The 23,232-nt window shown below is 47.2% G+C and overlaps 1 protein-coding gene across 1 annotated transcript in view; it reads left to right on the forward strand.

The window, feature by feature from the left end:
- Positions 1 to 23,232, forward strand: part of bcl9 (BCL9 transcription coactivator) — a 401,618-nt gene that overhangs the window by 76,532 nt on the left and 301,854 nt on the right. The window contains 1 exon segment of the mRNA XM_085998596.1: positions 17,706 to 17,904. Coding sequence (XP_085854722.1) covers positions 17,706 to 17,904 — 199 coding nt within the window.

Here is a 23,232-nt window from a genome sequence, read left to right on the forward strand (position 1 = left end):
GGTGGTGGGATAGAACTGGATGTCGTCAGTTTTCATGTGAAACCTGACATTTTATTTTCAAAAGATGTCACCGAGGGGCAACATGTAGATGAGAAATAGGAGGGGGCTAAGGATAGATCCTTGGGGACTCCAAAGGTAATGATACGGGAGTGGGAAGAGAAGCCATTACAGGTCATTCTCAAGCTACAACTGGACAGATAGGAATAGAACCAGGCGCATGCAGTCCCACCCAGCATGCAGAGGGAGCAGAGGCATTGGAGGAGGATGTGTTGAAGGCTGCAGATAGGTTGAGAAGGATGAGTAGGGATAGTTTACCATGGTCACAGTCACACAGTCATTTGTGACTGTGATCTGGGCTGTTTCAGTTCTGTGATGGGGATGATAACCTTATTGGAGGGAATCAAACATGGAATTGTGGAAAAGATGGGCACAGATTTGGGAGGTGACAACACATTCAAGGACCCCGATCTCGACCCCGGGAAATGGTGAGACACCTGACGGGGGCTATAATACTCACCACCAGAACGACAAGCCACCTTTCGGTGGCGAGGGTGGTTGGAGTAGTTTGCAAGGACAGAGTGGTCAAGGGTAGGTTTTTTGAGGAGATGGGTGCTGATAGCAGATTTGAAGGGGAAAGGGACAGAGTGGTCAAGGTTGGGTTTTTGAGGAGAGGGGTGATGATGGCAGATTTGAAGGGGAAAGGGACAGTACCTGAGGAGAGAGAACCGTTAACAACATCAGCTAACATGGGGTTGTCAACATTTTGGTGGGAATAGGATCGAGGGAGCAGGAGGTGTGTCTTATGGACAAGCTGAGCTCGGAGAGAGCACGATGGGAAATGAGATAGAATCTAGAGAAAGTTGTGAGTTCAGGGCTAGGACAGTGGTGAGCATTAGGGGATGTTTGGCCCAGTGGGTATGGGGAAGGGAGGGAAGCAGCAGAGGCAGCTGAATGGATGGTCTCGATCTTTCTGACAAAAAAGTCCATGAGCTCCTTGAACTTGTTGTTGGAGGTGAGGGTGGAGGAGGCACGGGGGGTGGTTTAAGAAGACAGTTTGCGGTGGAGAAGAGAAGTCAGGCATTATCTTTGCATTCCAGGAAGAGCTTTGAACAGTGAGCAGTTTTAGCAAAGGAGAGCAAGACCCATGGGCCTAGAAATTCATTAAGGCGCTGCCAGCTTTGCGGCCAGTTACCGCCTAAAGAGGGCTTCTGCGTCAAAAAGGAGTTTGCGCTGATATTCAGCGCAGCGGTATTGGCGGCGGTAGCCGTTAGCGCTGCGCCGGCACCGATGACGTCGCCGGTGTGCGCAGTGCCCCGGTTCCGCCCCGAAACCGGCCCGATCCCCATATTTAGTTGCGGCCGCCTCTTCCGCAGCGGCCGCAAACAGCGACCAGAAAACGGGGCCGTACTCTAGCCTTAGTGGGGCGCTTTAAGGTGGAGGTGCGGCCAGCCGCTTTTTCGGCGGCTGCCTGCCCGCACCTCCTTCCCCGGCCTCCTCCACCGCCCCCCCCCCACGGCATTGCCGGCTGCTTTCCGCGAACCCGGCACTTCTCCGAGGTGCCGGGCTCATTTGCCAGCATTCTCCAGCGGCGATCTCTCCATTGCAGGCAGCTCCCCCTTAAGAGAAGGAGGAGGCCTGCAGTACCGCAGCCTGCCGCTCCACAGCGGCTGGCGCAGCGGCGCCAATAGCGCTGAAATTCAGTTTCAGCGCCCCAAGCAGAGGCAGGCACACCCTGGAATAGCGCCCGGTTCCGGATTGGGGCGCAGAAGCCGAATATCTGACGGTCGCAAATGGCTCCGCGCCCAGCGCTAACTTTTGGGCGCTAGCCAGCTGGGCGCCCCTAATGGAATTTCTAGGCCATGGTGCTTTATGTGGTTCAACCAGATCCGGTGGTGGATGGTTAAATCAATTGTCCACCATAGACATTCCAGTCTATGGACTAGAAATTGGGCTCCTTTGTGCCTCCGGTCAATGTGGGAGGCAACTGAGGCACAGAGAAAGAGTGCAAAATGTGGCTGGAGGTAGGAGGGCCAACAGGGCTCTCAACAGGAGGCTTTACCCACCGGCAGCAGTTCCCCTACATGAATTTCACTAAGGACCAGTGTGTTAGAAGGCTCAGTTTCAGCAAGGACATGGTTACAAAGTTCTGCCACCTCCTGCAGCCAGACCTTGAGCCTGAGATCAGGACCACCACAGCTCTCTCAGTGGCAGTCAAGGTCAACGTCGCCCTCAATTTCTACACCAGTGGATCATTCCAGTCTGTAACAGGTGACATTTCCAGCATCTCCCAGTTTGCCATCCATTGCTCCATCCGCCAGGTCACAGATGATCTGTACAGAAGGAGAAGGGACTACATTTCCTTCTCTGTGACCAGAGAGAACCAGCGCAAGCGTGCATGTGGCTTTGCCAGGATAACGGGCTTTCCCATGGTGCAGGGTGCCATTAACTGCACCCATGTCGCTTTGCGGGCATTGCATAACAATCCTGAGGTATTCCGTAACTGCAAAGGCTACCACTCACTTAATGTGCAGTTGGTGTGTGACCATACATGGCAAATCCTAACCGTCAAAGCCCACTATCCTGGCAGCAGCCACAATGCCTTCATCTTGCACCAGACCGGTGTGCCAGATCTATTCCAGCCACCACATGAAACTTGCGGCTGTCTGTTGGGGACAAGGGCTATCTGCTCTCCATTTGGCTCATAACTCCCCTCCACAAGCCCAACCCTTGTGCCCAGCACTCATATAATGAGAGCCATTCTTCCACCAGGAACATCATTGAGCAGACCATTGGAGTCCTCAAGCAACGGTTCCACTGCCTTGACCGCTCGGGAGGAGCCCTCCAGTACTCGGCTGAGCAGGTGTCACTTTTCGTCCTCGTTTGCACCATGCTGCACAACTTGGCCACTATGAGGGCACAGCCATTGCCACCAGGCATAGCTGCACCACCTCAGGAGGAGGAAGAGGGAGACGAGGAGGAGGAGGAGGAAGAAGAGGAGCAGGAGGACAAACAGCAGTGACGGAGGAGGCAGCCACTCAATCGGCGTTCTGCAAGGTCGGTCCATGACTTTGTTCCCAGTGACTTCAAGTCCTCTTTCCAGTTGCTGAGCACGTAGCCATCATTCCATCACTTTGTGATTCCATACCACACCCCAGAACTCAAATGAGACACAAATCAAAATCAAATCAAATCAAATCAAATCAAATCAAATCAACTTTTATTGTCATTGTTAGTGCACAAGTGCAGTACAACGAAATGTAGGCTTGTGGCTCCCGAGAGTGTACATTTGGATTAAGACATTTAAACATTCAACATACATTTGGCTTGTAGTATATTAACATAAATATAACCATAATAAAGTGCATTGGCAGATGTGCAGGCTTTAGAGTTTATTTGTGGAGTTCAGTAGGATTGTCCTGGGAAAGAAGCTGTTCCTAAATCTGGTCGTACGGGTGCAAATGCATCTGTAGCGTCTCCCAGATGGCAGGAGGGTGAACAGACTGTGGCTGGGGTGGGTAGGGTCTTTGATGATGGACCGTGACCTCCGTAGACAGCGTTTCTGGTATATGTGCTTTATGGTCGGTAGCCGGGTGCCGGTAATGCGTTGGGCAGTTTTGACTACCCGCTGCAGGGCTTTCCGGTCATAGTAGCTACAGCTGCCATACCATACTGTGATACAGTTTGTCAGGGTGCTCTCTATAGTGCAGCGGTAAAAGTTAGAGAGGATCAGGGGTGACAGATTACATCCCTTCAGCCTCCTTAGGAAATATAGGCGCTGCTGGGCCTTCTTCACCAGAGAGAGGAGCACCAGAACTGCAACATTGCACTAATTAATTTATCAAAAACCATTAACCACATATGTACAACAACAATATTGACTATTCACCCCTGTGCAAACCTTGCCTCCCATCTTTACAGTCCCCTTTCTTAATCTACTGCTCCTACGTAGTGTCTCCCCAGTGGCTGCAGCAGGGCTGGGGGAAGGCTGCTGAGTGCCGGTGCCAGACACTACAGATGGCCTTGCAGGATGCCCTCCACGAGCTCTGGGCCTGGAAGGCTCGGCTGTAGACTGCGCCACCTCAAGCTGGGCAGCAGCAGTCTGGGCTGGCTGGATGACAGGCAGCGACAAGTGCAATGGCGGAGTGGCAGTGGTGAGAGCAGGAATGCTGTCACCCTAAGAGAGGACAGCAGGTTCCTGCTCCACTGACCCACTCTCACTCCCAAGGCAGCACCTCAGCTGGCCTGCTGCAACACCGTGAGATCCCCGGTGGACTGTGGTGGACCCAGCGACGATGGCAGCAGTCAGAGCTTTCGTGGCATCAAGCTGAGACTGCATGAGAGCAGTCTGAGACTCAATGGGAGCAACCATTGACTGCATTACAGCACTAAGACGTTGTGTCGCTTCCGCCTGTGCTGCAATGAAAGCTGCCACATCGCCCATGACATGCGTCATGAGGTCTGGATCCACACGGTCTCTCTGGAAGTCCACTATCCTCTACACAGTGGAAATGATGGGCTCCATGGTGTGCGCAGAGCTCTGTGCAATGTTGGAGGTGGACTCCTCCACGCTCCTTCCCACTGCCGAGAGGCTCTCGGGTACCTTTGCCATTGCACCTATCATCTCGGAGTGCATGCCCATCAACCTCCTTGTGAATGCCTCCCCATCAAAGTCCTTATCTGAGTCCTGTGCAACAGAAGTCGCGCGCGAACCCGCCCTCCGGGGAGCTGGCTCCTGAGGTATCCTTTCCCCCTGGCCTTGCTACAGCCCGCTCATCCCTGGTACATCACCCTGTGCCGACCCCTCTACTAAAGTTGCCTCTAAAGGTTGAGCAGTGCCAGTATATATAAGAATAAAAGAACATAAGAAATAGGATCAGGAGTAGGCCATTTGGCCCTTCGAGCCTGCTCCGCCATTCACTAAGATCATGGCTGATCTTTTACCTCATCTCCACTTTGCTGCACTATCCCCATATCCCTTGAATCCCTTAATATTCAAAAATCTATCGATCTCTATCTTGAATATACTCAACAACTGAGCCGCCACAGCCCTCTTGGGTAGAGAATTCCAGGTGGTGCCTGCGGGTGAGAGATGCAGTGATGCAGTGCTTTGCTCCTCCTCCTTTTCTCCTTCCTCACTCTCAGTCCGAGGCTCAGGGACAGGCTGGTCATCTGGTTGCTGATTATCTGAAAGCATAAAGGCACAACACTCGCGTTAAGGTGAGGGCAGGGGGGCAGGACTGGAGCAAGGAATGCAGACATTCTCAGGAGATGGAAAGTGAGAAAGGTTTGTGGTGTGAGGGGGAAGTGGGATGAGAGAAGAAGAGGGGCTGAAGATACCATTTTTGCTCCCAACGGGGTCGACGTTGCCGAGGGCCACGGCGCCCACCATCTGCTGCCCAATGAGTCGCAGCACTCGCTCCTCTAGTTCTGAGAGCTGCTGGAGCTGCGCATTACCCCCGCCTGTTCTCTGCTGCTCCCTCCTATTGTGGGCCACCTTGGCCTGCAAGAGAAACAAATGTGTTTGAGTCAGAGTCCAGCTATGTGTTTGGGAGATATGCCTACCGTCGTTGAATAGCTATGATTGTAGGCAAGGCCTGAGATGTGGATGTGGGTTTGAGTAGGTGAAGATGTTTGGTGGGTGAGTGGTGGTGGTGTGGTGGTTTGCGCAGTGTGCACAGACTGAGGTTCAGATGCTGGTATGTAGGAGCTGTTGAAGCATGTACTCACTTTGACCACCTGACTGATGTCATTGAATTTTTGCGGCACTATGTCAGGCTGCGTTCCACCACACTACTGGCTGAGACCTCCTGGGCCACTTCCCTCCACATTGCCCTGAACACCTGAGGCCATGGCCTCCTTCCAGTGGCTGGGAACAGCATTGCCCTCCTTCGTTCCCTCCAGCCTCCAATGCCATGTCTGTGAACCGACGAGCTCTCTCCCTGGGAGTGGGAACAGCCATAGCCATCAGGGGATTCACTTGCTCGCAGGTCGCCTCAAAGCCAGTAATTATGAAAAGAAGCATCTGCACAATGATGCAACCTCCCATTTAAGAGCTGTAAGGAACCAGTGTGAAGGATCATTGCTGAATGCATTGCACCTGAAATTCATTAGCGCTCTGCTGGTAGCACCCCTGTAGTGCCCCACTGAGGTCATTAGCGCTTGACTTAGCACCCCACTTCCTTCCTGGGGTGCTAACACCCAATTTAGTCGAAATTTAGAATCCTTAGCGCCTGGTGCTAAATTTTCAAATTCTCAGAAGTTAGCGCTCCAAACAGAGCAATACCCAGTTTCACCCCCTCTGTCCCTTGGACTTAAGGAGCGGGGATGAGGGCTGTACCAGGGGAAACGACCATGGTGAGAGAGAATAATGGTTTTAATGGGGACATGGGCTTCAAAGGTGGAGGAGAGGGTGTGATTAGGCAGACTGCAGAAATGTCATGATGAATGGAGGGCCATGGCTAGATAATTGGGAACTTGAACGTGTAAGTGACTTGAGGGGGGTTGGGAGGGGAAGGGGGATGTGGGTGGAGAGCAATACAACGAACCGATCAGAGATGGCCTTACCTGTGCACGTCATGATAGGAGTAGTGAGCCCACGTGAGATATCCTTCTGTTCCGTTCTCCCTCATGTGCTTTCCCCTTAAATGTATCTGTGCTATTCACTTCAACTACTCCTTATGGTACTGAGTTCCATATTCTAACCACTCTCTGGGTAAAGAAGTTTCTTCTGAATTCCCTATTGGATTTATTAATGACTATCTTATATTTATGGCTCCTAGTTTTGGTCTTCCCACAAGTGGAAACATCTCTACGTGTACTCTAGCAAACCCTTCCATAATCTTAATGACCTCTATCAGGTCACCCCCCAGCTTTCTCTTTTCTATAGAAAAGAGCCCCAGCCTTTCAGGATAGGTATAACCTCTTAGCCCTAGTATCAACCTTGTGAATGTTTTTTGCACCTTCTCCAGTGCCTCAATATCCTTTTTATAATATGGAGGCCAGAACTGTGCACAGTACCCCAAGTGTGGTCTAACCAAGGTTCTATACAAATTTAACATAACTTCTCTACTTTTCAATTCCATTCCGCTACAAATTTACGCCTGTCCTTTGTTTGCTTTTTTAATGGCCTTATTAACCTGCATCACTACTATTAGTGATTTGTGTATCTGTACCCCCAGATCCCTTCGCTCCTCTACCCTATTTAGACTCTTATTTTCCGTGGAGCATGTGGCCTCCTTATTCTTCCTAGCAAAATACACCACCTCACATTTATCTATATTGAAATGCATTCGCCAATTACACACCCATTCTGCAAGTTTATTACTGTCTTGTATTTTGTCACAGTCCCCCTCAGTATTAACTCTACCCCCCAATTTGATGTTGTCCACAAATTTTGAAATTGCACCTACGATTCCCGAGTTCAAATTTTTTATTGAAATGGTGAACAACAGTGGCCCCAGCACTGATCCCTGTGGAACACTACATCCCACCTTTACCAATCTGCGTAACTACCCTTAACCCCTACTCTCTGTTTTCTATTTTGTAGGCAGCTTGCTATACATTCTGCTACTTGTCCCCTGACTCCGCATGCTCTGACCTTAGCCATGGATCTACTATGCGGTACCTTATTAAAGGCCTTTTAAAAATCCAAATATATTACATCTACTGCTACACGTGTCTACTCTTTCCATTGCTTCTTCAACGAATTCAGTAACTTTGGTCAAGCATCAGCTTCCTATTGAAATCCATTCTGAATATTCTTAGGTACATAGGAACATGAGTACGCAATTCAGCCTCTTAAGTCTCTTATGTGGAGCCTTGTTGAATGCCTTTTGGAAGATCCATAGACACTTCCTTACCTACCATGTTAGTGACCTTTTTAAAACATTCAACATTCAACTAGGTTTGTTAAACATGACTTATAGTTTACAAATCCATGCGGGCTTTCTCTGATCAGCTCATAATTGTCCAAATGCTCTGTCCATAATAACAGATACCACTAATTTCTCCACAACAGATGTTAGATTAATAGGCCTATAATTTCCTAGTTTATCTCTCCTACCCTTCTTAAATAATGGAATTACATTGGCAGTGTTCCAATCCAAGGGGACAATTCCAGAATCTTTATTATATTTTTGGTTTCTATATGTAATTCTGTTACATCTTTGAGGAAAGATTCCATTATTGAGGTGGGGCAAGTGGAGAATGTTTCAGCGGGGGAGCTTTTTTAAAAAATTTGTTTATGGGATGTGGGCTGCTTTGTCCTGGATGGTGTCGAGCTTCTTGAGTGTTGTCGGAGCTGCACTTAACCAAGCAAGTGGAGAATATTCCATCACACTCCTTACTTGTGCCTTGTAGATGGTGGAAAGGTTTTGGGGAGTCAGGAGGTGAGGCACTCGCCGCAGAATTCCTAGCCTCTGACCTGCTCTTGTTGCCACAGTATTTATGTGGCTGGTCCAGTTAAGTTTCTGGTCAATGGTGACCCCCAGGATATTTATGGTGGGGGATTCGGTGATGGTAATGCCATTGAATGTCAAGGGGAGGTGGTTATACTCTTGCTTGTTGGAGATAGTCATTGCCTGGCACTTCTGTGGCAAGAATGTTACCTGCCACTTATCAGCCCAAGCCTGAACGTCGTCCCGGTCTTGTTGCATACAGGCATGGACTGCTTCATTATCTGAAGAGTTGTGAGTGGTGCTGAACACTGATTTCTGACCTTATGTTGGAGGGAAGATCATTGATGAAGCAGCTGAAGATGGTTGGGCCTAGGACACTGCCCTGAGGAGCTCCTGCAGCAATGTCCTGGGGCTGTGATGATTGACCTTCAACCACCACAACCATCTTCCTTTTTGCTAGGTATGACTCCAGCCAGTGGAGCATTTCCCCCCCCCCCCGCAATTCCCATTGACTTCAGTTTTACTAAGGCTCCTTGATGCCACACTCGGTCAAATGCTGCTTTGATGTCAAGGGCAGTCACTCTCACCTCACCTCTGGGATTCAGCTCCTTTGTCCATGTTTGAACCAAGACTGTAATGAGGCCGGGAGCCGAGTGGTGTTGGCGGAACCCAAACTGGGCATCAGTGAGCAGGTTTTTGGTGAGTAAGTGCCGCTTGATAGCACTTTCGACGACACCTTCCATCACTTTGCTGATGATTGAGAGTGGACTGATGGGGCGGTAATTGCTGGGTTGGATTTGCCCTGCTTTTTGTGGACAGGACATACCTGGGCAGTTTTCCACATTGTCGGATAGATGCCAGTGTTGTAGCTGTACTGGAACAGCTTGGCTAGAGGCGCGGCTAGTTCTGGAGCACAAGTCTTCAGCACGATAGCCGAGATGTTGTTGGGGTCCATAGCCTTTGCTGTATCCAGTGTGCTCAGACATTTCTTGATATCATGTGGAGTGAATCGAATTGGCTGAAGACTGGATTCTGTGTAGTGGGGACCTCAGGAGTAGGCCAATATGAATCATCCACTCGGCACTTCTGGCTGAAGATGGTTGCAAATGCTTCAGCCTTGTCTTTTGCACTCACATGCTGGGCTCCACCATTATTGAAGATGGGGATATTCATGGAGCCTCCTCCTCCCGTTAGTTGTTTAATGGTCCATCACCATTCAGGACTGCATGTGGCAGGACTGCAGAGCTTTGATCTGATCCGTTGATTGTCGGATCGCTTAGCCCTGTCTATAGCCTGTTGCTTCTGCTTTTTAGCATGCATGTAGTCCTGTGTTGCAGCTTCCCCAGGTTGGCACCTTATTTTTAGTTACGCCTGGTGCTGCTCCTGACAGGCTCTTCTACACTCCTAGTTTTTTAGGAAACAGTGATCATAGTATCATTAGGTTTAGAGTAGATATGGAAAAGGACAAGGAACAATCAAATGTAAAAATACTCAACTGGGGAAGGGCTAATTTCAGAGAGTTAGAACATAAGAACATAAGAAATAGGAGCAGGAGTAGGCCAATCGGCCCCTCGAGCCTGCTCCGCCATTCAATAAGATCATGGCTGATCTGATCCGAACCGCCAATCTACTATCACAGAACCATCTCCTGAATCTAACAGAATTAGACACACGAAATAGGAGCAGGATCAGGCTACATGGCCCCTGGGCCCGCTCCGCTACCCACAGGGCCATGTCCGATACGAACCTAGACTCATGTCCAAATTCCTGCCCGCTCCCCGTAACCCTTAATTCCCTTTACTTCTAGGAAACTGTCTATTTCTGTTGTAAATTTATGTAATGATGTAGCTTCTACAGCTTTTTGGGGCAGCATATTCCATGGACATACCACCCTCTGAGTGAAGTAGTTCCTCCTCATCTCAATTTTGAAAGAGCAGCCCCTTATTCTAAGACTACGCCCCCGAGTTCTAGTTTCACCCATCATCAGGAACATCCTCCCTGCATCCACCCAATCCAACCCCTTCACAATCTTATATGTTTCAATAAGATCGCCTCTCATGCTTCTGAACTCCAATGAGTAAAGTCCCAATCTACTCAACCTCTCCTCATATGTCCACCCCCTCATCCCCGGGATTAACCGAGTGAACCTTCTTTGTACTGACTCGAGAGCAAGTATGTCTTTTCTTAAGTATGGACACCAAAACTGTATGCAGTATTCCAGGTGCGGTCTCACCAATACCTTGTACAACTGAAGCAATACCTCCCTATTTTTATATTCTATCCCCCTAGCAATGAAAGCCAACATTCCATTGGCCTTCTTAATCATTTGCTGCACCTGCATACTAACCTTTTGAGTTTCGTGCACCAGGACCCCCAGATCCCTTTGTACTTCAGTACTTTCCAGTTTCTTGCCATTAAGATAATAACTTGCTCTACGATTTTTCCTGCCAAAGTGCATAACCTCACACTTTCCAGTATTGTATTCCATCTGCCAAAACTCTGCCCACTTACTTAGCCTGTCTATGTCCCCTTGCAGGTTTTTTATGTCCTCCTCACTCACTACTTTCCCTCCCATCTTAGTATCATCTGCAAACTTTGATATGTTACACTCGGTCCCCTCCTCCAAATCGTTAATATAGATTGTAAAGGTTTGGGGACCCAGCACTGACCCCTGCGGAACACCACTAGTTACTGATTGCCAGTCTGAGAATGAACCATTTATCCCAACTCTCTGCCTTGTGTTAGATAGCCAATCCTCTATCCATGCCAGAATATTACCCCCAATCCCGTGATTTTTTATCTTAAGCAATAATCTTTTGTGTGGCACCTGGTCAAATGCCTTTTGGAAGTCTAAATACACTACGTCCACTGGTTCCCCTTTATCCACCCTATATGTTACTTCCTCAAAGAACTCCAGCAAATTTGTCAAACATGACTTCCCCTTCATAAAACCATGCTGACTTTGTCCTATTAAATTATGATTATCCAAATGTCCTGTTACTGTCTCCTTAATAATGGACTCCAAAATTTTACCTACCACAGATGTTAGGCTAACCGGTCTATAGTTTCCAACCTTCTGCTTACTGCCCTTTTTAAATAAGGGTGTTACATTAGCAGTTTTCCAGTCTGCCGGGACCTTTGCTGAGTCCAGGGATTTTTGGAAAATTATTACCAATGCATCCACAATCCCTACCGCCACTTCCCTCAGGACCCTAGGATGTAAGCCATTAGGTCCAGGTGATTTATCCACCTTGAGTCCCATTATTTTACCGAGTACCACTTCCTTAGTGATTTTGATCGTGTTTAGCTCCTCCCCCCCTATAGCCCCCTGTTTGTCCAGTGTTGAGATATTCTTAGTGTCCTCTACTGTAAAGACTGATACAAAATATTCATTCAGTGTTCTTGCCATCTCCATATTTCCCACCATTAATTTCCCGGTCTCATCCTCTAAGGGACCAACATTTACTTTAACCGCCCTTTTTCTTTTTATATAACTATAAAAACTCGTACTGTTTTTATATTTTTTGCTAATTTACTTTCATGATCTATCTTCCCTTTCTTAATCAATCTTTTTGTTATTTTTTGCTGTCTTTTAAAGTTTTCCCAATCCTCTATCCGCCCACTAGATTTGGCTACCTTATATGCCCTTGTTTTTAGTCGAATACTATCCTTAATGTCTTTACTTAGCCACGGATGGCTGTTTTTCCTTTTACACCCTTTTCTTCTCAGTGGAATATATATTTTTTGGAAGTTGTAAAATAACTCCTTAAATGTACACCACTGATCATGTATCGTCTTACCCTTTAATCAATTTTCCCAATCCACTCTACTCAATTCCGCTCTCATACCTTCATAGTCTCCTTTATTCAAGCTTAGCACGCTTGTTTGAGATCTAACCTTCTCACCCTCTAATTGAATATGGAATTCAACCATGTTATGGTCACTCATTCCAAGAGGATCCTTTACTAGGACATTTTTAATTAATCCTGCCTCGTTACACAGGACCAGATCTAAGGTTGCTTGCCCCCGGTCGGTTTAGTTACATACTGCTCAAGAAACCCATCCCTAATACACTCAATGAACTCATCCTCAAGGCAGCCCTGCCCAATTTGATTTGTCCAATTAATATGATAGTTAAAATCCCCCATAATTATAGATGTTCCCTTATTACAAGCCTCAACTATTTCCTGTTTGATACTCCGTCCAACAGAGTTGCAACTGTTCAGAGGCCTATAGACTACGCCCACTAGTGTTTTTTCCCCTTATTATTCCTTATCTCCACCCAAACTGTTTCATTATCCTGATCTTTTGATCCAATATCATTTCTCTGTATTACAGTGATTCCTTCCTTTATTAACATAGCCACCCCACCTCCCCTTCCTTCCTGCCTGTCCTTCCTGATCGTTAAATAACCTGGTATGTTTACTTCCCAGGCATTGTCACCCTGCAGCCATGTTTCTGTAATGGCCACAAGATCATACCCATATGTAGTTATTTGTGCCATTAACTCGTCTATTTTGTTACGAATGCTACGTGCATTCAGATAGAGAACATTCAAATATGTTTTGTGACACTTAGTTCCTGCTTTTGCCCTTTTTATACTTTACCTTTTACTCCATACCTTCTGCCCCTTCCTGACACGCTCTGGTTTTTAATTTCCCCACTGCTACCTAAGTCTATGACCTTCTCTGTTGTCAGTTTTATAATTTGCTCTCTAGGAACCTCCCCCCGACTAGTTAGTTTAAAGCCCTCTCTACAGCCCTAGTTATATGATCCGCCAGGACTCTAGTCCCAGCACTGGCCAAGTGAAGCCCGTCCCAACGGAACAGCTCCCTCCTGCCCCAGTACTGGTGCCAGTGTCCCAGGAAGCAAAACCCATTTCTCCCACACCAGTCTTTGAGCCATGCATTTAACTCTCTAATTTTATTTGTCCTAGCCAAATTCGCTCGTGGCTCAGGTAATAATCCAGAGAAAGGGGATCTGGCACAGTGCCTTGAAATCAAAGAGTGGCAGGTAAAGCAGTAACTGCAATGAGAGACCTTCAAAGAGGAGATAGTTCAGATTCAGACAAGACACATTCCCATGAGGGGGAAAGAAAGGGCATCTAAAGATAGAGCTCCCTGGAAAACTAAAGATTTTGGCCGGAATTTTGCCTACCTGGGCGGGTCTGGTGCGAGCAGTGTCTGTGGTGGTCGTGACCCCGCTGCTGGCTCCATCCCACTGTTGAAAATGAACTTACCTTAATGGTGCCTATTAAGCCCACCCAGCACTTTTCGCAGCCCAATGAGATGGAGCGGGTCTGGTGACGTCATTCATGACGCGTTTTCAGACGGGATCTTTAAAAGGACTGAGGCCACATTAGATTTGAAGTTTAATCTGATATAGTGCTGTCAGTGCGCTACAGCATTGGAGTGCTGCAAACACTGACAATGACTGCACAGAGGCAGAGGGCTGCACCCAGGTTCTCTGATGACTCCCTCCATATGCTTATGGAGGGAGTTAGAGCACGCAGGGCTCCTCTTCCCTTCCAGCGCCATAAACGTTTCAATGATCTCATTAGATCAGGAAACATTAGTACAAAGCCACACTCAACTGCATCCTGCTTTGCCTCTCATCACATCCCCATCAGTCTGCCTTCCCTACCCTACTCCTGAACATCCTTACTCACACCAACATACTTTGCACCTCCACCCATCCCTTTCTATCTGCATTATCACATCCCCATCTCACTAGCCACCCCTCACACTCACCCTCATCCAATGCAATCATACCAACTAACAACACACAAGGGTAGCCACTTGGGTGTTTTACCCAATTTTTATGTAACATTTCTGTTAATGTGGTGTTAAACATAAAAATCTTTATTTTAAGCACTTTCCAGTCTTGGACAGATTTGTGTGCACCTTTGAAACTGGCTTCGTGAGTTGCAATGAATGGTGAGACATAACGATACCCCCCACAATGGGGATGAGTGTGAACGGAATGGGTTGGTCATTGTGGGGATGCTTTATGGTGTTGGTGTGGGGTGGTGTCAACCTGGCACATCACGTGTACAGTGTCAAGTGAAGTAAATCTGGCCATGATGAGGCCATCCCTGGCCTCCCGGGCAGCAATGTGCTCGGGTGCTGATGCCCTGTGTCCTGTGCAGCATCAGGTAATTGCAGAGAAGGTTGGTGTTGTTGTTGATGCTGCTGGTGTTAGGGCTCATCGTGGTCCTGATTCTGAGGACCAAGGTGAGACAGTATCAACGGCACCCATGTTGATAGAACAGATGGCAGGTGAAGTACAGATGACAGTAGCATTCTGTAAATGATGAGAGAGTTCTTACAATGAGGTGACACTGGCTGGAAACTTTGCTGGAAACAATTGCAGCCTGCAGAATCTGTACTGGAAATGGACTGAGCAACAGCTTCTGCCTGAGGAAAGTGATCATCTGTCAGGTGGGAGTTTTTACTGTACATTTCATACTGTCAAGTAATCAGCTGGAGCAATGGCCACGGAACTCCCACCTCAGGTTGACAGACATGGTTCTCGAGCTGCAATTCTGTGGCCATGCAGAGAAATTTAAAAAGTAAGTGGAAAAAGGCTCTTAAGTGCCTGTAAACTACCTGCTAATGATTTCAATTGGGTTGCCCATCTCTGCCGGTCGGATCAGCTCCGCGATGACAGACCCGCCTGGGGAAATGGCACGTGGGTGCGGGATGCCAACCAGTTTCCAACCCACTGTCAAAAATAACAACTTTCCCACCCAACCCGCCACCAATCATACCCGCTACCACCCTGGAAAATTCCAGCCATAGAGATTAAAATTAAACAGTAAAAGGAGGTTTGTCATAAATGTCAGGCTCATAATACAGTAGAGAACCAAGCTGAATACAGAAAGTACAGAGGAGAACTGAAAAACAAAAGATGGGCAAAGAAGGTACATGAGAATCGATTAGCGGGTAACATAAAAGGTCCCCATAAGTCTTTTATAAGCCTATAAATAGGAAAGGGGCAGTCAAAGGAAGGGTGGGTTTAATTAGGGACCAGAAAGGAGATGTTATTTTGGAAGTAGAAGGCATAACTGATGTACTAAATGATTCATTTGCATCTGTCTTCCCTAAAGAAGAGGTAGTAGTGAAAGTAGAGAGGATAAAAATAGATAAAGAGCAGGTACGTAAAGGGTTCGCAGTGCTCAAAGTAGAAAAGTCACCTGATCCGGATGTGATGCGTGGCTGCTGATGGAAGTAGAGGTGGAGCTACCAGAGGCTCTTGCCACAATTTTCTAATCCTTCTTAGATACGGGAGAGGACTGGAGGATTTCAAAAATATCACACCCTTGTTCATAAAGGGAGACAGGGATAAATCCGACAAGTACAGACCAGTCAGCTTAACATTGATGGTGGGGAAACTTTTAAAGACAATAACCCAAGACAAAAGTAGTTGTCACTTGGAAAAATATATATGTTAATAAATGACAGCTGGCACAGATTTGTTAAAGGCAAATCTTGATAGAGTTCTTTGATGAAGTAATGGAGAGGGTTGATGAAGGTGGCGTGGTTGATGTTGTGTATATGGACTTACAAAAAGCGTTTGATAAATTACCACATAATAGACTTATCAGCAAAATTGAAGCCCATGGGATTAAAGGGGCAGTGGCAGCATGGAGACGGAATTGGTTTGGAGACAGAAAGCAGAGAACAGTAGTGAATGGTTATTTTTCAGACTGGAGGGAAATAAACAGTGGTGTCCCCCTGAGGTCGATATTAGGACCACTGTCTTTTGAATATATATTAATGACCTGTTCTTGGGTATACAGGGCATAATTTCAAAGATTGCAGATGACACATAATTCGGAAATGTAGTAAATGGTGAGGAGGATAGTAATAGACTTCAGGAGGACATAGACAGATTTGTGAAATGGGCAGACACATGCCAGATGAAATTTAAGTGTGAAGTAATACATTTTGGTAGGAAGAATGAGGAGAGGCAATATAAACTAAATGCACAATTTGAACAGGAATGCAGGAACAGAGAGAACTGAGGGTGTACATACACAAATCTTTGAGGATGGTAGGACAAGTTGAGACAGCTGTTAAAAAAGCATACAAGATCCTGGGCCTAATAAACAGAGGCATAGAGTACAAAAGCAAGGAAGTTATGCTAAACCTTTTTACAACACTGGTTAGGCCTCAGCTGGAGTATTGTGCCCAGTTCTGGGCACCACACTTTAGGAAGGATGTCAAGGCCTTCGAGAGGGTGCAGAGGAGAATTACTAGAACGGTACCAGGAATGAGGGACTTCAGTTATGTGGAGAGACCAGAGAAGCAGGGCTTGTTCTCCTTGGAACAGAGGAGGTTAAGGGGAGATTTAATAGAGATGTTCAAAATCATGAAGAGTTTTGATAGAGTCAATAAGGAGAAACTGTTCCCAGTGGCAGCGTACACAAATTTAAGGTAAATTGACAAAAAAACAGAGGTGAGTGAGAATAATTTTAACACAGCGAGTTGTTATGATGTGGAGTGCACTGCCTGAAAGGGTGATGGAAGCAGATTCAACAATTACTTTCAGAAAGGAATTGGATAAACACTTGAAGGGGAAAAATTTACAGGGCTATGGGGAAAGGGCAGGGGAATCGGTCTAATTGGATAGCTCTTTCAGGGGGCCAGCACAGGCATGATGGCCAGAATGGCCTCCTTCTGCACTGTATCATTCTATTTATCTATCTATCAATATCTTTCCTGCCACCAACATTATGCTAATTGGCCTTTCGTTCCCTGGACTATCTCCCTTTTATACATAGGAATCACATTAGCTGTCCGCCCATCCTCTGGCACTATTCCCATTTCTAATAAATGTTTGTGTGTAATTGTGCCTCTGCTATTTCTTTCCTAACTTCTAATATGCACGGATGCAGTCCATCCATACCAGGGGTTTTATCCTCTCTAAGTTTGATTCTTTTATTAATTATCTCCCCCCAATGTCTTTATATCGTTTTGATCTCTTCTAATGTCATGTCCACCTGGTAAATAATGAGCTAATGAATGGTCTTATCCCATAACCTGAACAGATAACCATCTCTGAGTGCCAGACTGGTATATTGGCCACGATCTGTCCATTACAGGAGTGTCAACCTGCATAGTCTTGAAAGCTTAAATTCAGGAAAGGATTTACTTAAATGTGTCTTAACTGGTATGCAAGGACACTAAGGGGTGAGGAATTGCTTCAAAGAGAAGTAAGGTTGAAGGTCCAATAGAAAATGTGATTTTTACATTTTTAGCTATTTTTGAATGTTTCCCTTTTTTGATTGTGTGTATTGTGTTACAGACTGTAACTCCGCTGAGAGTGTCAAGTCCCAGGAACAGTTGGCAACACACACCCTCCCTTCTTCCAATCCAGGTGCCAGTAGGTCTTCCACTCCCTCCCACAATTCTGTTGGAAGCCAGAATCTGATGCCAGAATCCAGCAGCACCCAAAAGAACCCTTCTAAAGTTATATATGTCTTCTCTACAGATATGGCCAACAAGTAAGTTAGCTAACCAATAATTTACACATCTAGCTGTTAGCAGTCAACTTACTTTCTCCTCTGGTTCACAACAACACGTTTCGAGTAAGCACAAGACTTCGCAGTGGAGTATACGGAACAGACTTTATTGATACACAATAAAAAGTGAGCGGTCTTTCACTGCGTACAGAGAGTGACTTTTTCCCGGTTTCTGTATCTGTCGAGATACTGTTGAAAACCATGATCCCTTATACACCATATTTTGACTACATCAAAGGAAAATAGAATCATAGAATGATTACAGCACAGAAGGAGATCATTCGGTCCGTCGAGCCCGTGCCGGCTCTCTGCAAGAGCACTTAGCACTCCCCCGCCTTTTCCTCGTAGCCCTGAAATTTTTTTTCCTTCAGGTACTTATCCATTTCCCTTTTGAAAGCCACAATTGAATCTGCTTCCACCATCCTTTCAGGCAGTGCATTCCAGATGCTAAACACTTGCTGCGTAAAAAAGCTTTTCCTCATGTCGTCTTTGGTTCTTCTGCCAATCACCTTAACTCTGTGTCCTCTGATTCTCGACACTTCTGCCAATGTGAACAGTTTCTCTCTATCTACTCTGTCCAGACCCCTCATGATTCTGAGCACCTCTATCAAATCTCCTCTCAAACTTCTCTGCTCTCTAGCTTCTCCACTCTATCCACGTAACTGAAGACCCTCATCCCTGGAACCATTCTTGTAAATTTTTTCTGCATCCACTCTAAGGCCTTCACATTCTTCCTAAACTGCGGTGCCTGGAATTGGACACAATACACCAGTTGAGGCTGAACCCATGTTTTATAAAGGTTCATTATAACTTCCTTGCTTTTGTACTCTATGCCGCGATATATGAAGCCCAGGATCCCGTATGCTTTTCTAACCGCTTTCTCAACCTGCCCTGCCACCTTCAACGATTTATACACATATACCCCCAGGTCTCTGTTCATGCACCCACTTTAGAATTGTATCCTTTAGTTTATATTGCCTCTCCTCAGTCTTTCTACCAAAATGTATCACTTTGCACTATTCTGCGTTAACTTTCATCTGCCACGTGTCTGCCCATTCCACCAGCCTGTTTATGTCCTCTTGAAGTCTATCACTATTATCCTCACTATACTTCCAAGTTTTCTGTCATCTGCAAATTTTGAAATTGTGCCCTGTACACCCAAGTCCAAGTCATTAATATATATCAAGAAAAGCAGTGGTCCTAGTACCAACCCCTGGGGAACACCACTGTGTACCTTCCTCCAGTCTGAAAATCAACCGTTCACCACTACTCTCTGATTCCTGTCACTGAGCCGATTTCGTATCCATGCTGTCACTGCTCCTTTTATTCCATGGGCTTCAACTTTGCTAGCAAGCCTATTATGTGGCACTTTATCCAATGCCTTTTGGAAGTATATGTACACCACATCAACTACAATGCCCTCATCAACACTCTCTGTTACCTCATCAAAAGAATCAATAAAGTTAGCTAAACACGATTTGCCTTTAACAACTCCATGCTGGCTTTCCTTAATTAATCCACACTTGGCCAAGTGATTGTTAATTTTGCCCCAGATTATCGTTTCTAAAAGCTTCCCCACTACCAAGGTTAAACCGACTGGCCTGTAGTTGCTGGATTTATCTTTACACCCTTTGTTGAACAAGGGTTTAACATTTGCAATTTTTCAATCCTCTGGCGCCACCCCCGTATCTAGGGAAGATTGGAAGATTATGGCAAGTACCTCCGCAACTTCCACCTTTATTTCCCTCAACATCCTAGGATGCATCCCATCCGGTCCTGATTGCTTATCTACTTTTACAGCCAGCCTTTCTAGTACCTTCTCTTTATCAATTTTTATCCCATCCAGTATCTCAACTGCCTCCTCTTTCACTATGACTTTCGCAGCATCTTCTTACTTGGTAAAGACAGATGCAAATTACTCATTTAGTACCTCAGCCATGCCCTCTGCCTCCATGCGTAGGTCTCCATTTTGGTTCCTAATTGGCCCCACCCCTCCTCTTAATACCAATTTATTATTTATATGCCTATAGAAGACTTTCGGATTCCGCTTTATGTTAGCTGCCAATGTATACTGTTTTGCACCTCTTTTTTCCTTTTTCACTTCCCCTCTCAACTTTCTATATTCAGCCTGATTCTCACTTGCATTCTCAACCTGACATCTGTCATACGCACCCTTTTTCTGCTTCATCTTACTCTCTATCACTTTCATCATCCAGTGAGCTCTGACTTTGGTTGCCCTACCTTTCCCCCTCGTGGAAAGGTACCTCGACTGTACCCGAACCATCTCCTCTTTAAAGGCAGCCCATTGTTCGATTGCCATTTTGCCTGCCAATCTTTGATTCCAATTTACCCAGGCCAGATCCATTCTCAACCCACTGAAAGTGGCCTTCCTCCAATTAAGTATTTTTACTCTAGATTTCTTCTTGTCCTTTTCCATAGCTAATTTAAACCTTATGATACTATGATCACTATTCACTAAATGTTCCCCTACTGACGCTTGCTCCCCAGAACCAGATCCAGTAATGCCTCCTTCCTCATTGGGCTGGCAATGTACTGATCAAGAAAGTTCTCCTGAACACACTTCAAAAATTCTTCCCCCTCTCTACCCTTTACACTATTACCATCCCAGTCTATATTTGGATAGTTGAAGTCTCCCATTATCACTACTCTATACTTCTTGCACTTCTGTGTAATTTCCCTGCAAATTTGCTTCTCTATATCCTTCCCCACTAGTTGGTGGCCTATAGAATACACCCTAGTAGTGTAATGGCACCTCTATTGTTTCTTAACTCTAACCAAATAGATTCTGTCCTTGACCCCTCCAGGACATTCTCTCTCTCCAACACTGTAACATGCTCCTTAATCAATACTGCCACCCCACCTCCTTTCTTTCCTTTGCTATCTTTCCTGAACACCTTATATCCAGGAATACTTAAAACCCAATCCTGCCCTTTTTTTGAGCCAGGTCTCCGTTATCGCCACATCATATTCCCATCTGGGTATTTGCACCTGCAGCTCACCAACCTTATTTACCATGCTTCGTGTGTTTACACACATGCCTTGCAAACATATCTTAGACCTTCTTGTACTCTAGTCTGACCCCCACCTTACTATTTCTTACACTAGTGCTATCTCTCTCTCCCAATCCTTTGTGTACCTTGTTTCTCCTTTCTAATGCTACCACCTGGTGCCCATCCCCCTGCCAAATTAGTTTAAACCCTCCCTAACAGCACTAGCAAATTCGCCCCCACCCCCCCACACCCCCAGCGAGGAGATTGGTCCCGGCTCTGTTGAGGAGCAACCCGTCCAGCCTTTACAGGTCCCACCTCCCCCAGAACCGGTCCTAAAGTCCCAGGAATCTAAAACCCTTCCTCCTACACCATCTCTCCAGCCACACATTCATCTGCTCTAGCCCCCTATTTCTATACTCAGTAGCTCGTGGCAATGGGAGTAATCCAGAGACGTTTGATGTCCTGCTTATTAATCTTTTTCCTAGCTCCTTAAAATCAGCTTGCAGGACTTCGTCCCTCTTTCTACCTATGTCGTTGATGCCCATATAGACCACAATCTCTGGTTGTTCACGCTCCCCCCTCAGAATGTCCTGCAGCTGCTCAGTGACATCCTTGACCCCTGGCACCAGGGAGGCAACATACCATCCTGGAATCACTTCTGCAGCCACAGAAACACCTGTCTATTCCCCTAACTATTGAATCCTCCTTAACTATTATTGCTTTCCTGAACTTCCTCCTCCCCCCTGTACAGCTGAGCCACCCATGGTGCCGTGGACTTGGCTCTGGCTGTACTCCCCAGAGGAACCATCGCCGAACCATCGCCCTCACCAGTATTTAGAACTGAATGAGATGCACTCAGGGGACACCTGCACTCCCTGCCTGGTCCTCCTTGTTTGTCTGGTGGTCACCCATTCTATATCTGCATGTACACTCTTGCACTGCAGGGTGACCACCTCCTGAAATGTGCTATCCACAAGCTCTCAGCCTCACGAATGCACTGCAGTGACGCCAGTAGCTGCTGAAGCTCCATAACCCAGAGCTCGAGCTCCTCCAGCTGATGACACTTCCTGCACATTTGGTTGTCCAGGGCACGGGAAACGCCCACCAATCATGTACCTGCTTTCCTATCATGTCACTCCTTGTTTTTTTGCTGTTGTTTTAGAATGCGTCAGAGATATACTGCCTCCTCAGTGCTGCCGCCGCTCAGGCCCACACTGTCCTCCGATCCCGCTCTATTTATTCTCTGCCTCCTCAGTGCTGCCGCCGCTCAGGTCCGCACTATCCTCCGATCTCGCTCTATTTATTCTCTGCCTCCTCAGTGCTGCTGCCGCTCAGGTCCGCACTGTCCTCCGATCCCGCTCTATTTATTCTCTGCCTCCTCAGTGCTGCCGCCGCTCAGGTCCGCACTGTCCTCCGATCCCGCTCTATTTATTCTCTGCCTCCTCAGTGCAGCCGCCGCTCAGGTCCGCACTGTCCTCCGATCCCGCTCTATTTATTCTCTGCCTCCTCAGTGCAGCCGCCGCTCAGGTCCGCACTGTCCTCCGATCCCGCTCTATTTATTCTCTGCCTCCTCAGTGCAGCCGCCGCTCAGGTCCGCACTGTCCTCCGATCCCGCTCTATTTATTCTCTGCCTCCTCAGTGCAGCCACCGCTCAGGTCCGCACTGTCCTCCGATCCCGCTCTATTTATTCTCTGCCTCCTCAGTGCTGCCGCCCGCTCAGGTCCGCACTGTCCTCCGATCCTGCTCTATTTATTCTCTGCCTCCTCAGTGCTGCCGCCGCTCAGGTCCGCACTGTCCTCCGATCCCGCTCTATTTATTCTCTGCCTCCTCAGTGCTGCCGCCGCTCAGGTCCGCACTGTCCTCCGATCCCGCTCTATTTATTCTCTGCCTCCTCAGTGCTGCCGCCGCTCAGGTCCGCACTGTCCTCCGGTCCCGCTCTATTTATTCTCTGCCTCTCCGGTGCTGCCACCGTTCAGGGCCGCACTGTCCTCGGGTCAGGCTCTATTTATTCTCTGCCTCCCCGGTGCCTGCCGCTGCTCAGGTCCGCACTGTCCTTCGGTCCCGCTCTATTTATTGCCTCTCCGGTGCTGCCACCGTTCAGGGCCGCACTGTCCTTGGGTCAGGCTCTATTTATTCTTGGTGGTGGATGAGCTGCCTGCAGGCCTCAGGCCTCGAAGCCTCGGCCTCATCCTCGCCAGCCACGCCCGAGCTAGGCACCGCCCGTCCCGCTGGGCCTGCCCCCGCGATCGCCACCAGCTTGCTAAAGGCTGGCGGGGGCGGGGACTGAGCTGCGCGTAGC

This window comes from Somniosus microcephalus, chromosome 10 (assembly GCF_052327205.1).
Source record: "Somniosus microcephalus isolate GS21.2 chromosome 10, FLI_Smic_1.0, whole genome shotgun sequence".
In the NCBI taxonomy this organism is placed as follows: domain Eukaryota; kingdom Metazoa; phylum Chordata; class Chondrichthyes; order Squaliformes; family Somniosidae; genus Somniosus; species Somniosus microcephalus.